The 15,758-nt window shown below is 34.2% G+C and overlaps 1 protein-coding gene across 3 annotated transcripts in view; it reads right to left on the bottom strand.

Moving 5' to 3' along the window:
• Positions 1 to 15,758, bottom strand: part of LOC110370996 (lachesin) — a 98,995-nt gene that overhangs the window by 13,047 nt on the left and 70,190 nt on the right. For all 3 annotated transcript variants that reach the window (XM_064036650.1, XM_064036649.1, XM_021327044.3), the window contains exon 3: positions 612 to 844. In XM_064036650.1, the coding sequence (XP_063892720.1) occupies positions 612 to 844 (233 nt within the window). The remainder of the gene's footprint in view (positions 1 to 611; positions 845 to 15,758) is intronic.

Below are 15,758 nucleotides of genomic sequence, written 5' to 3'. Positions count from 1 at the left end.
TCCGTAATAAAAAATAAAAAAATTTGAAATGCTCTAAAAATTTCGCTGCTCATATATTGAAGTGGAAAATACAACAATTTATGTGTTTACTGCTACATAAACAAATGTAACATTACTTTATTTTTATGAAAAAAGCTATCTCCTATCTTCGGTATATGGGTAATATCCTAAGCTTTTGTTGTTCATAAATAACTAATGTGTAGCTTTGTCCTACATTACATGTTCATTTCTAAGTATATTTCATTTACGTGGTGCGGTTAATGGTGCCTTAGATACACCTTTTATCATCATTACACTAATGACTTATGTGATTATCTGGTTCAGTGGCCTTCATTATTTGTAATAATTGCTTATTGGTTTCCATAACATAATTTTCCATTGGTCAGTACATATTGTAGAAGAAAGTCATGAAAAAAATGAACTCGGAATTCAGCAGTAATTGGATCGGAGTACGCAATTGCATGACAATAATCTTCCCTTAATCATTAATTTTCAATACATAAGTATTGATATAGTCCAAATCAGATAATGTAACGATACCCAATACATTGACAATACAACAAAACCATTCTTAGCACTCAGGTAAAAAATAGATATCACAGAACACTTACCGTTTTATTTCCTAAATTCTTGACACGGCAATTCAAGTACGCCGTCTTTCCGAGCAAGGCTGTCACGTTCTTAGACGCCATCAGATCGAAGTACGGCCCGGTCCGGGGCGTGGGCCTCGGGCCGTCGAGGGCCGCACCGGACCGGATCGCATTGTCCACGGATCCGGCAGGTGATGCGGTTGCTGAGGCGTTTGTGGGCGAACCCTTGCCGAGCTCGCGTTGTGCTGATGACACTGTGAATGAGAGGGCTGAAATTAGAATTGGTAATGCCAAGGTATTGATAGTAAATAAGGGTTTGTATTGGATATCGTGCTTCACGCTTTTTGACTTAGATACTAGAGACTATTTATATATTTAAATGTTTCCTGAAAGTAAGTAACTATTTTAATTTGTATAGTAACTTAACGGATAATTTTTCAGAAGCTCATTAAACACAATCCTATAGAACTTAAAGAGGAGTCACAAACGCAGTCCACCTCTCGCATAAATTTTAGTAAATTGACTCAAACTCCGAGTTACTTTTCCCCCATTTAAACCCTTTGCAAATATAGTGCGGTAGGACTGGAATAGATTAACGCGGACAACTTTATTATCCGTGTCTGCTCTACTGGTAACTTCGTAAAACCGATCACGTGTGTGAACATCACTTGAGTGACTGACGTCACACTGGCTATGCATGCGACGCCATTTTGACTCGCAACGTTCCGATGTATGCAGCATTTTTTATGCAAGGAAAAATTTATCGGACAATGGAAATGTGACTGTGGATGAATGATGAATGTAGTTTTTTGTACAGATTGTTATAAATATTGTACAGAACCACCGTATGATATTGGAAATGGCAAATCGGTTGGTTTTATAACTCGGCGGATTATTACAATTCTGCGTATACAAAGATCGATATCCACGTGGAAGATATTATTTAATATTTGTGAAAGCTTTTTCATCACACGAAAAACGTGAAGTTTATTTTATTTACAATAAAAATATTATTCAGAAGTTGATGGGATTGTTCAGTTAATAAAATACTGCAGTCTTTTCACCGCAGTAGGCAATCCATATCTGTTTATTCGGACACAAAGTGTGAAAGTAAATATCGGATATTGCGAATAAAAAACATCTCACAATGCATATCAAATTACGGGAAGGGCAAACAAGTAACGAGTCTCACGTTCCTAATATTTGTTCGGTAACCTTGCTTCAAAATGCTTTTAGTAACTTTGTAAGAAACTCGAGCACGCTAATGTTGTTTTAATGTGTAAGTACTGTTTTAGGGCTTTTAGTCGTGACACATAATTTTGACACAGTTCCATGTTATTACTTATACGTTTTTGATGAACGAGAGATTATTTGAAATAATGATACGTTTGACGATGTATCCATCCATACGAGTAAGTTACTCATCTCAAATTGAAAACCAATGTACGGCTTTGCTAATTTCGTTCAATAATTACTAACAATTTTTTTTTAGAATAACCTTTTGAATACATTACTACGTGATTATGATAAAAAAAAACAATCAGAAAAAGGTACCTAGTGTAAGCAAGTTTTTGTCCAAGAAGTAATTGGATCTTAAATCAGTGTCAGCTTTATAAAGAAAAACTCTTACCGAATAATATTAAAAACCGTTACCAAGTCCGACCTTGAGGACATTTTAAAATGAAAAGCATCCCTATCAGTTTTTATCCTGTCATTTAAAAAGACACCTGGTCCCTTTGGAACTTCTTGGTTTTTGTTCTAAGTTTCATAATCATTGTTGCTAGGCGTTGAGACGCGAAATAATGCTTTGTTTAAAGGTGAATTTTATTACCATTTCTTTACGTAAAGGTGTCTTTGTGAAGGACAATCATTCGTATTTTATAAGGCTAATTATCGCTATAAGTATGTTCTGAAAGGCAGAATAGTTAAAAATTCACAAAAAATATAAAAAACTGCATCTTTTAAATGTTGGAATGGTTTCATTTTCAGTTCGTTTGTAATAAAACGAAAAAGCGAAATTAAGCAAAGAGGTACAAATGCACGTTGTTTGGTATATTATGTACTTCTTATTTAAATTTCTCTCAGTAAACATGCAAATGTTTTTATTTATTCATATTGCAAATGAGAACTCTGAAAGGTATACAATAAGACTTCATTATAAGAAAAGGATTACAAATTTTCCAGAGCATTATGTTTCAAGCTTCACTAATTTAACTAGACATAAAACTTAGATAAAAAGACTCTTTGAGAAATCTCGAGAAAAACATTTCTCTACAGAAATTTAATTTTGTCTCTAATACATGAGACGTGTTTTACAGATTTCATCAATTTAGTGAATTTTATTAGTTTAGACGACGCTGATACGATTACGAAGAAAAACAGTTTGTATTGCCAGATAAAGAAAGCTATTTCATATAAATAAACAAATGCACTTAAAAAAACCCGACTCCAACGTAGTTGGGAAAAAGGCTCAGAGGATGATGACGCAAAAGAACTTGAATATTTTTGTATTATGAGCATAACCATGTTTGACTTTATGTTTTCAAAAATTAGCCGCGTCCACTAACTGAATAATTAATACATATAAAATTACAAAAGTATAAAAAATAATCAAACACTCCATATACAAAAAAATTCAAAGAAAAAATGGTACAACACAAAACTTCTTATAATAACACGTCAAGATCCGCGAGCGAACATTGAAACAGTACTAGTTCCCAATTGTTCCCACTTTCGGCCGACCCGATGCTAATAACATACATGATAATAAACTACGAGCCTTGCTATTGTTGTTTCTGACGGTATTGAATATCACAAAATGGCCGACTACAAGGGTTCGGAACAAAACAACGGAGGAAGGGTTCGCCGGTAATTTTATAGCGAAGCCCCAACATATTTTTACAGGGGCGGATGGAAATGTCAAAACTTTTTGTTTGCCAATAATATTATTTTATTTTTTTCCGATTAAAGTATTATTATGCCTGTTTTATTTGTTTAAGATATTTTGAAGATTGCCCTAATTCTTATATTTTTATGGCTTTGCTCGATAGTCGAAATCTTTCTCTAAACAGATTTTTTCCGTACTTCTCATGAGAAAACTGTCGTCGTACTACATATAAACGAAAATATAGTTCCAAAATAGTTTGAGCATGAATTTCAAGTAAAGCTCGAAACAAGCTTAGGGCTTTATATTTCAGGGGTTACATTACACTATCATATGCAAAAGAGGGTTTAACCTAACGAGTTTAGTCCAACTAAACTAAATTGGCCAAACATTACACCCGAGTATCTTAAGCTATATTTTCAAGCCACATTTGATGCTAAGATATAACATAAAAGTCACTTTGTAAGCATATGTTTAGTTTAATACGCATTGCAGATGTTAGAGACAGAATAGTTTTTATCTGTCCAGTTTCTGCACTGTAAAATTATGTCCTGGGTTTTCTTGGAATAAACCTGGTTTTTCGTTGAATAAAGAGCTTAAATGTTTGTCTAGGAATGGAGGAAAAACTACGGATTAGTTACGCGGTGGGTTTCCACTGCAATTTGTAAGGATTCGGCTCTTAAATGAAGATGTAGTGTTGAATGCTCCCGGTCTTGGTATTGTGGTCGTGGTGGAACTTTAATGGGTTAGCTTTATAGCTGGCTGATTTATATTTTGTGTTTTTCGATTAGCTTTGCGTGTGTTGTGATGTTTATTTATTGAAGTTTATTGTTTCGTATAGAGTTTGTGAGTAAATGTCTTAAGGTTAGTTGTGTATGACCCATGTATTTGATATACCCACGCTTTTACAGTAATAAGGTTAGAGTATAAAAATCCATGTAGAATTTTAGAAATTAAATTTAGAGTACGAGGTATTATGTGAACTCACTCAACCTAAAAATCTACTTAACTTTAAAAGATACAAAACCAGATGCCTTTTCAAATAGAAAAGAACCTAAAATTAATAAACCAATAACAACAAATCGAAACAGCAAAGCAGTTCTCAACATTCGTTAATATCTCATAACTTCTAACAGCCGATAATCCAAATAACGAAGAAATAAAACAAGCCGAATGGATAGCAGTAATAAAACCGACCATTACCGAAGTAAACAATATTAGAGAAAAGAGTCTTGGTTATAAATCTTTGCGAGAATGCTCAGACAGCGATAGCCGACCGAATTGTGGAAGAAACCAACAATATACGTAATACATAAGTTAGATTACGCCGTCTTGTTGACCGAAGATTTTTCTCTAGATAGCGAACAGTAAAGGTTTTTTCTTGACCTTGTACCTTGTTTATTTTCCGACATTGTAAGTCATATTTTTTTGAAAACAGCTCCAATCTTTAAGTAATTGCTCCCACGCTTAGCAACGATAGGTACTAAAATATTTTTCTGATCCATCTCAAATTATCCGACCGTGTAAGTTTTTCATTATAATTAAAAGGAAAATGAAGCTTATTTTCAAGTTGAAAGAAAATGTGGTTTATCTGAATAGATTACCAAAAAAAAGTAATTGATATTATGAAAAAATCAGTTTAGATTTTTTAAGACGCAATTAGAAATAAATACCCTTTAAAAGATTTCCAAAACAAATGCGTATAGAATTACAAATTGGTCGACGGTCGCATTTCATTAATTTAAAGCGAAACGAAAATAAACTTCAACTTTTAACCTTTTGCAAAATAAACATGTCCTTGGATTGATGTTTATTTGTTTAGCTAGTTTTTTTTTTAAATTAGGGTTTTTTTACTGTTTGTATCACGTATTTCAAAATCTTCGAAAGTCTTTTAGGATCAAGTTTTAGTAACATTTCGCAAATATTACCTAAAGATATACATTGCCATTGTTAAGATCTTAACCCTTAAGATATATTTTAATAATCATTATAGTCAGAAAATTACGGTAACCCTCGGTATGAAATCGTTCATACTTTATGTGTTGGCATGTACCTAAATATGGTTTCAATATTGTTTCAGACGGAGAAATTTTGCTTTTTCCCTTTTTTATTCATACGTACCCACTGTGAATACCTACAGTAAAAATATACTTCATATATTTAAACACATATGCATACACTTCTTCTGTGGTATGACCATATAAAATAAATAACTTTAACATAACCAGCGACCGGCACAAAAGTTACGTGATATTTTCACAAAATTAATTTCTGTGTTCCGTTTGGTTGCGTAACTCATCTTTTGAGGGATACTTTTAACCTCAATTTGCGAAGACGGCATTCAACTAAAGATTTACGACGTTTAAACGTTTTCAACAAGATTTAATTATGTGAAAATTTTCGCTTTAATTAATCACGGTAGGAGTTTCGTTATTGATCATGCGAAAATGTCGATTCTGTTTTTTGCTTAGTCATGTGGCAAGTTTGAGGGATCGCGAATTTTTTGTTATTTTTTATGGTTTTCGTAAATAATTATGATAAAGGTATTGAAATATAGTATGAAATTTCTTGCCGGTTCTTCCATGCAACCAACTTTTCGTTTCATCCAATTAGTGTGACGTTTCATAAGGCGTATTTGGAATAAAAACATTTGACTTTGACTGAGAATCGTTCTACTTAGACCATTACCATGATTGTTAATCCTTGGGATTCTAAATCCATATTCAGAATCCTTGTCAAACACTAAAATAGAGCTATAAAAGTTGTTGACATTTTGTTATACATGCTTTCTTTGTTTCAAAAGTCTTTGTAAGTGTACTGAATGAATGATAAATTAATTAGAGTTTAAGTGATGATCACTTTGTTTGCTAAAAAAAGGGTAGTATTTAAACGCAAATCAAAAAATATCCTTTTTCTATGCAATAAGATTCCGAATTCCCATCAAAATTAGGTACTGATTGCACAGCAAAATATTCAACTCAAAATATCACTAAACACACTACAATTTATTTTCGCAGCGTACAGCGATTTTTCCTAAAGCAAAAGCTTTTTCATCAATGCACAGCTAATAATCTTAATGCACATTATACATGTTAACTCTTTTTCTTTTAAATATAGCTTCTATTTTTATATTATTTACAGCAGTTTTTCTGAATAAAACAGCTTTTTATTAGTCACAGTCATCTTATTATTTATTAATTACGGCATAATGAGATCAGCAAAAAAATATAAAATTAAATACAAAATTGTAATTTATTGAATTATTTATAAGCGTTCACGCTTCCTTTTTTGCCCAATAGGCAACATTTTTAGCTTCTGCAGGTGGCGCCACGTACTTGAGTCGGATCGCAAGTCCGATGATATGCTTGCACATACATACTATAGTTCTTAAAAAAAATGGGGCTGGTGCATTGTCAGTCATTGTCAGTATTTCCTTTTAGCATACATTTCATATAAGTAGTCATTAAAAGGCTACTACTATAATATCATATTTCAGAATGTTTATAGTCAGAATCATCTTTTGGCATAGTTTTGGAATTTTTATTTTCCTGTAAGAAGCATGCAAACAAGCCTGAAGCATGCAAGAAGGCATGCAGCATGTAAGCAGGCATGAAACATGGAAGTAAGCATGCAACATGCAGCAAGCATGGCTTCTGTCACGGCTCCGGCGCTGCGGGGCTCCGGCGCGGGCGGTCCCATGCGAGCTTATCGTCGCAGATGATTTTCACGCTCACCACCGCAGCTTCGGCTTACTGGCCGGCAGAGCCGGCCAGCCTCAACCGCGTCGGCGAGCGTTAAAACTACCTGCTCCTCAGCTCGCAGGCCGCCTCGCCCCTCCGCGCCTACGCGGTTTTGAATTGCACTCTAGGGGTAGGCAAACAAGACTACGTGGAGTCGGTTTTGCAGCGATTCGCTTTCGTTACTAGCTTCAATTTTTAATACAATGTTTTTTAATTGAACTCTATCTTACTCGCTCGCGCCACTCTGCACTCCAGTGACGAAAAAGCGCGCGAAGCCGCGAACCTTTTCAGTTAATTTGTTCTGGTTTTAGAAATAATGCAATGTGACAGGATTTTTTTGTTATAATAATCATTAAATTGGCCGAGCATGGCTTCTTGAAAATTAAGACAAATATGATGAATAGGTTTTGTTGTACTTACTGGTTAATATGCGACTGGGATAGTTATTTTGCTATGAAATATGGAAAATTTGCTGTGCAGTCAGTATTAATGCTATGTATGTAGTATTTTTGTACAAGACTAAATTAAACTGTATTGCATTATAATAAAAAAAGCAATGTCATATTGATGTATCATTTCGAATTATCTGCAGTTTGAGTTTTGTTAAACATTTAGTTTATTTGTAGTGAAGTAAGTTATTTGATGTAAAAAAGAATATAAATGATGAGTATTTATTGATAGGCGATTATTTATTTGATATGCAATTTATAATATCCCCTAAAAAAATACAGCTCCTTTAAAACTTTGCATTTTAAAAACGTGAAATATTGGCAAACAGCGTGAAAGATAAATTTATTTAAAAAATAAAATGCACAATATAGCCGTATTGCTTTTTCATCAAAGACAGATTTTACAAGCTATTATTTTGAAATTAAACAGTAATTTAAGTCATATTTATTATGAAAACGGAAAGACTTCGCTTGACAAAAATAATTGAAGTTAATTCACATTCATTTAAGTGGAATAATATAATTGGATGTTTTCATCCTTTGTGTTGCGTCTTTCGAAACATTGATAAACAATGAGGCGTCAGCACATTTTGGATGTGGCATTGCTTGTAATTAATTATCTTGTCGTGTATGTTGGACGTCGGTTGCAGAGATTCAATGTGATTTATGCTTTTTTTTATCGCAATTGTAGCATCTACGGCTGGCGTTTTGTAATTGTGTTCTTTGTTCATCGATGTTTTAGTTATTATAACACTATGGATATTAAATGTATTATTTTCTAGTAAATTCGATAAAAGTACTAATTTGAATGAATTACATTTCGAACTTATTACATGACCTACTCTGCTTTTAGTTTTTATATTTCGCAGAATTAGGTTTTATAGTTAACTAGCTTTCCGCCCGCGGCTTCGCCCGCGTGGAATTCGGTTATATTGCGGTATAAATCACAACTATAAGAAAACTTCTCATTCCCACGGAAAAATTGTAACGTTTTGTGTGGTGGTAGGCTAAGAAGCGCGATGTAACGCTGGATACGATTAGTTGTTAAACCAAAACTGAATGGTACACTATATTATACGTTTTCCCTTGTGGAGCAAAAACATGCAGATTTTGGGCACTGGAAACCCGGGAACACGCTACATAGAGCTGACCATGCGAAAAACAATGTTTTTCTAAGTGTACTCCAGCAACCCTTAGAGTTTGGCTTTGTGCTTTATTAATGGTCATTGCAAATGAAACCCTTATAGGAAATTGTAGTCTTTTAAATTGAAATGGGAGGTCTGTTGGAATTGGGTTAGCAGCGGTGAGAGGGAGTGTCAGACTCTTACTGACTAAAATCGTCGTGTTCCGTCCTAGGCCTTTTATATACCAGGGCCGCGGTATCACTTTCGAACAACCCGCAGCCCCGGCTGGCCCTGGCCCTACTGGGCCTCACTGATTTCAAAACACCTTAAGACTAATTCGCGGCGAACCTTAACACCGCGATACAGAAAAGCACAACGCCATCTATCGAGCTATCGGGAAGCTCGCGATTGAACAATGAGCTACAGGTTAAAGGCTCCAGCAGACCGGATGCGTATGCGTAGACGTAAGCGTAGTCACGCGCGTAGTTACGGCGTAACCATGAGTTGTAATGTATGCAAATGTATGAGACAGGCCACACCGCTTGCGTAACGACGCGCGTGACTACGACGTGGTTACGCATACGCATCCGGTCTGCTCGAGCCTTAAAGCGCGAGATATCATTGCATTTCTTACGTATCTTAAAAAAAACAACGTCACCACGTTTTAAAAAGCTATCATTCCACTTCTTACGTATTTTAAAAACACATCGTTACCACGTTTTAAAAACACCCAGCGCCATCTATGGCATACCTCAAGAACTAAATAACTTAACTAATACTATAAGTATTAATAATTATACCAATTAGTAATTCGTTGAATTATAGTTATTTCAGGATAAGTAGATGTAAAAAAACAGTTAAGACGATAAAACAAATTGTACGTCATCCCTCGGGAATTCCTCATTTTCGAGGATTCATTATCGTATCATTTAGCTTCTAAATTTATATGTTCATATTCGTTTGCAATATATAAGTAGATGTAAAAAAAACAGTTTAGACGATTAAACAAATTGTACATCATGCCTCGGGAATTCCTCATTTTCGGGGATTCATTATCGTATCATTTAGCTTCTAAATTTACATGTTTATATTCGTTTGCAATATATTACCTTGTTTTAAACGACACACAGCGCCATCTACAATCCATCCATCAAGCAAACAATATTTTTGTTTTCCCTCGGGAATATCTATTTTTTCGGGATAAAAAGTACCCTATTATTTAATCCGGACTTCTAACTTTACGTCTGCAAAATTTCAAAGCAATCGGTTCAGTAGTTACGGCGTGAAAGCGGAACAAACAAACAAACAAACAAACAAACAAACAAACTCACTTTCCGATTTATAATATTAGTAAGGATTTATTTGTTTTCTTAACACGAAAATTAAACATTACAGAAAAAATTAAAACCAAAAATCATTTAAAAATTAAACATTAAATTAAATAAACTCACGAAAACTAAGTGGTTTTCTTAGAATGCAGAAATAAAGAATCCATTTCTAACATTTGGGTATCTTTTATTACAAAAAAAGGTTACTTTTTATTGCAAAAAAAGATCTAAAAGATTGCTCTATTCGGAGTTCTGGAAGTTTATGGCTAGATCAGATCTACTTTATCTGTCCGTAACTTCGGCCTGAACAATTTAGTTGGGTAGGTAATAATTTCCAATATTAATCATTCTCCATTGAACTGTATGCGAGGTGGAACGAAAATTAATTTGTAATTTGCTGGGTGCTTGCGCTCGACTCCGCTATGTTATAATGACTTTATAAATATATTGATACTGCTAACATTTTACAGTGTATACCAAACTAATGTTAAAATAACTAATCATTTGATGTAAGGCTACTTAATGAACTTCCATATCCTACTAATCAAAAATTTACTGTTAGTACATTTTAATATAAATATTTTGTTCTACATTAAAACTTATTTCATACCTATTTCTTAAATATTTAATCATGAACCACATAATAGCATTTTAATATCAGCCTAAAATATTCAACGCAAATGAATAAAATTCAAACGAACTAACAGCCTATTATTGAAAACAAAACAAAAAGCAACTTTGCTTAATTACCATTTGAAATTGTAGGAAACTACGGAGAACTTTCTTTCCTATACTTTTAAGGAATGGTATAGAAACTAATTTCTAAATAATAACACGAGACCCGGTTTACTTGGCAACGCGATAGTAAGGCGTAGTTCAGAATGTCGTGCGGTCCTCGCTACGGTAAAGTATTAATTCGGTTATAATACAGCACGATGCTAACAATACGTTATTGCTGCTTGCGGCTTGGAACGAGAAATATGGTTATCGTTTTGCTTGGTTTCGGTGGTCTTTTGTGTTTGGTATTTTTAGTTAATTTGGTATTATGGTTTTAATAAGTTTCGTTTGGTGAAATAAAGATGTATAATTTGGTCTTTTCTTATTAACTTAACAAGTGGAAACTACTTATGTAAAGCTTATTTTTGACTACTTTACAGTACCTACTAAATGCCAGCCGGTAGTTTTATAAAACAATTTATTATTAATCAGCTCTCCCTATACCTATCATTTGATCTATAATACAACTATTTCAACACAGTTACAAATATAAAAAAAATCTAAAAGATATTTTACAACAACTAATCCAAAAAGATTCAACTGCACTTCCAATCAAATCGTAGCTTCACCTTTCCATTCCAATCAAAGGTGCGAGATTTGATTGGTACGAGAACGTGGGAACGTAACGATAGTGTGTATCGAGCTTAAGTAGGTCGCGGAAGGGTGTTTGTTGGTTCAAAGCTATTTTCGCTCTAACGAGCTATCGGCCTTTATATGAAAAGAGGTAATTGTGCATTATGAAAATTCTCGTATCAACATTGTTTATCTATATAGGTGAGATTGTGGAGTGTTTATGGAGCTTTTGTTTTATTGGCATGATTTTGCATGATAAAAATCAGTTTTTTTTTCTGAAATGTTTAATTGCATTTCTATTATTTTATTAGTTAAAGGATCTTGACGATAGGTTTTGGAACATACAAGTTACAACTATACGATTTATTCGGACAATATTTTGGGTTCCGAAATCTTACATCTTACATTCTAGTTCTCCGATTGCACCGATTGACCGTTAGAAGGACGTCATTATAAAACGATATCCAGGTTTTATTTTCTTAACACTAGGTAAACGACCATTTGTTTGGAACAAATATAATTCAAGCTGAAAACTGTACGTCATTTCACACAGCCACCTCAAAGATGCCAAAAGACTATCTTCAACATTAAAAATTTAACATGATATATACAAAATAAACTAATCTACGAACAACCCTTGAAGCGCGACTCACTGTAACCTAATCTTGTAGACGATGAAATACGTAGCAAAGGTTTTTCGTGCCTGCAAACACAAATTTTTAAGTGCTTCACAAATTATTTACACCTAAGGCAGTTGCGACCTCACTGGGTTCGTATACACTGTTGTACAGTCAATAGACTTTGGGGTAAGTCATGGGCGGTAGCGGGGCGGGTTTCAAAACATTTTTGCTTTTTTAGGGTTCCGTAGCCAAAATGGCAAAAACGGAACCCTTATAGTTTCGTCATGTCCGTCTGTCCGTCTGTCCGTCTGTCCGTCTGTCACAGCCGATTTACTCGGAAACTATAAGTACTACAGTGATGAAATTTGATGGGAATATGTGTTGTATGAACCGCTACAAAAATATGACACTAAATAGTAAAAAAAAGAATTGGGGGTGGGGCCCCCCATACATGTAACTGAGGGATGAAATTTTTTTTTCGATGTACATACCCGTGTGGGGTATCAATGGAAAGGTCTTTTAAAATGATATAAAGTTTTCTAAAAAACATTTTTCTTAAAGTGAACGGTTTTTGAGATATCAGCTCTCAAAGTCGTAAAAAGTATGTCCCCCCCCCTCTATTTTTATAACTACGGGGTATAAAATTCTAAAAAAAATAGAGGTGATGCATGCTAATTAACTCTTTCAACGATTTTTGGTTTGATCAAAGTATCTCTTATAGTTTTTGAGATAGGTTGATTTAACTGTAATTTACGGAACCCTTCGTGCACGAGTCCGACTCGCACTTGGCCGGTTTTTCAATTTGAACGAGGTACTGACGGTTAGATTTGAGAAGGAAATGGTCCCGGAAAATGGCGATTCTCGTTTATAAAAGGCAGGTATTCAGATTTAAAATGTACATAAATAAATGGTCCTCAGTTATTTTGACTTAAATGAACCTAATTAGCTGCGAGCTTTAAGACTGATTCTGTAAAGTGAAAATTATATGGTATACATAATCTTACATAGCATCATCAAAAGTAAATAAAGTTATCAAAAAGATGATCTATTTTCCGATCCTATATCCTATCCGAGCACAATGTCAAGATATCCATAAACATAAGTACATTTTGTCGAGCAAAGAAACATTGCCGTGTTCTACATAGACTTTTTACATAAAGACCTTCAAAAACATTTAACTTATTTATACCTAATCGATACATCAACGTTTCACGCTCCCGCGCCCGCCACCACTTTACGCTTGACCAAAGTTAGCTCGAAGTCACGCAGGCTACCCCCCGCCCCGTCCCACCCTACCCCTTGTTCGTGCGAGGCGATTAACCAAATTGTAGGGAACAGCACTGCGCCACTCCACCTACTTAGCTCTCTTAATAATAGGGGCTCACGCACCCACAGGATGCAGGTGTATTTTTGCTCGGCTTAATCGTGAATTTGCGACGGAATCGAGTTCAATTAATTCTTGATGAAGGCTTTAGTGAACACATTAGGCTGTTTCCAACGTCAGACTTTTTATAGGATGTATAATTGGACGGATTTTTTGTAGGACGCTGTAACTAAGATTTTTTGACGTTTTATAGGACATTGTGCATTGCTCTGTGGTTATCAGTGTGTTCTATTTCTCTCCTACAAAAAATGGGTCTCCGATATCGGACGTGGGTATGCAGCCTTACAACAACGTTCATTGCTCGTTTATGTAGTTTGTCAAGTATAAAGGCTGTTCTTGAAGATATTTTTCATAAAAAATGTGTTCGTTTTACGCATTGCCATTTTTCAAGGGGTGAGCGAAAACTTTGAGAAGCCCTAATGTATATCGTTATCCGGATTTTCTTCTTTCACAATGGAGTGCGTGAGGGAAAAACTTTTTTAATTTGAAAAGTAATATTCGTAATAGGTTATTTATTGTTTTTATGTATATTACACTTGGGGGTGAGTTTATATTTAAATTAAAATATATTTAATCGAAATTTTCCATTGTTGCTGATGCCCAAATTCTCAATGGCCTTTAAATAACTAGAATGGCACAGAATAAATTATGAAAGTTATTTATCATTTAAATTGACATAATTATAGAGGCACAATTTATTGCATGTATTACCACTGCGTGCTATAAATTATGCTAGAAAGCTAAAATTATGCGGGATTAAATTGCGACAAACAAAAGTTGTATTCCAGCAGTCATTTGTGGCGAACATAATTGTTTATTTAGCTTTATACATATTTAAATTATTTCGTTTAATTTGTTATTTTGTATTTTAGACTAATATATAATTTAATCTAATAAAGCCGCTTTGAAAATGTTATTTATTCTTTTCAGCAATTCTGTTTTACATTAAAATCGGCAAACTATGACCTCTTTTATAAAGTAACTAGCTATACCTCTCGGTTCTTCCTGCGTCCTAAGAAAACTACTCCTCGCACTCAGATAAAAGCAGCCCTTGTCTCTTTCCTCTCAGGTCTTAGCTAGAAAAGTGTGAAAGCTGTGTCCCTACATGCTTCCTACCAAATCGATTCAGTGGTTTTAGCGTGAAAATACAACTGACAGACGGACAATGACTCTCGCATTTTATAAGTAAGGATTAAATTAAGCGATTTCTTTAATCACATTTTACTTTTAAAAGTTCTTTTGTAAATAAAAACACTGTTAATATTAAATACTACGAACAAAACAACATAAAACGAATCATAGAATCGTAATTAATTCGTATAATCAATGGCCAGCATTTTAATTACATTTACCACAAACAGTAAAGTAGTTCACGGATTTACCAAGGGGATTACGTTTGTTTTGGAACATAACGTGCCTATGGTAATAAAATTTTACGGATTCAATATTTGTTAATGCAGTTTTAAGCTCCAAATAAAATTTCGCGTAATGACGGATTAACGTTTTAACTGTGTTTAGTTATTTCAGCGGTTATTTTTCATACAATAGTGCTTTTATGAATTATTAATTTTACATTTGGTAATAAAACATCGTAAGTACATTATGATTTTAATTAAAATATGATGAGTCAACCAACCCTTTTAACGTGTTTTTATTCAAGCACACAAGATTAAAACTCCAACTTTGCACTCAAAGAGTAATGATAAAAGCATTTCGCATTACCATAAAATTATTATTCATGGCTTTCCCAAAATATGTTCATGCGTATAGGAAACAGGCAAAGTTATATTAACTTCAAGAAGTTAGATTACCGTTTATCCGAACGTGTGGTGTTTGATTTATTTTTATTCTGTGACCTCTTGTGTTTATCTGTGCGAACTGTCATGGTGACAGATTTTTGAGATAAAGCTGTCAGTTTTGAATTTTACTGTTTTTATTCGTAAGTAAAATTAGACTCCGCCTCTCCCTCTTGACTTCCCTCCCAAGATATATTAACAAATGACAGAAAAGACGGACTTTAACGTCCCTTCCGAAATACGGGGAAATAAGTCAACTACCCATCCAAGAATCGACCGTAGAAGGTATTGTCTACAGCAGAAGGAACTTTGACCGATCAACCCTTTATTGACGTGAAGAAGGTACATTTCAACTACAGGTTTCCCATGAATTGGTCGTGATTCCAAATGTTGTAGCAAATATTAAGATGTTTACCTCTTCTGTCCCAACTAAGAAATACCAAGAAAACGAGGCACTCAAACTTGAAGATTTCCTATTACGTAACAAGTAGCA

The sequence above is a fragment of the Helicoverpa armigera genome, chromosome 10 (genome assembly GCF_030705265.1).
Source record: "Helicoverpa armigera isolate CAAS_96S chromosome 10, ASM3070526v1, whole genome shotgun sequence".
Lineage (NCBI taxonomy): Eukaryota > Metazoa > Arthropoda > Insecta > Lepidoptera > Noctuidae > Helicoverpa > Helicoverpa armigera.
The sequence above is the reverse complement of the archived record's forward strand: the minus strand, read 5'-3'. Positions and strand labels throughout refer to the sequence as shown.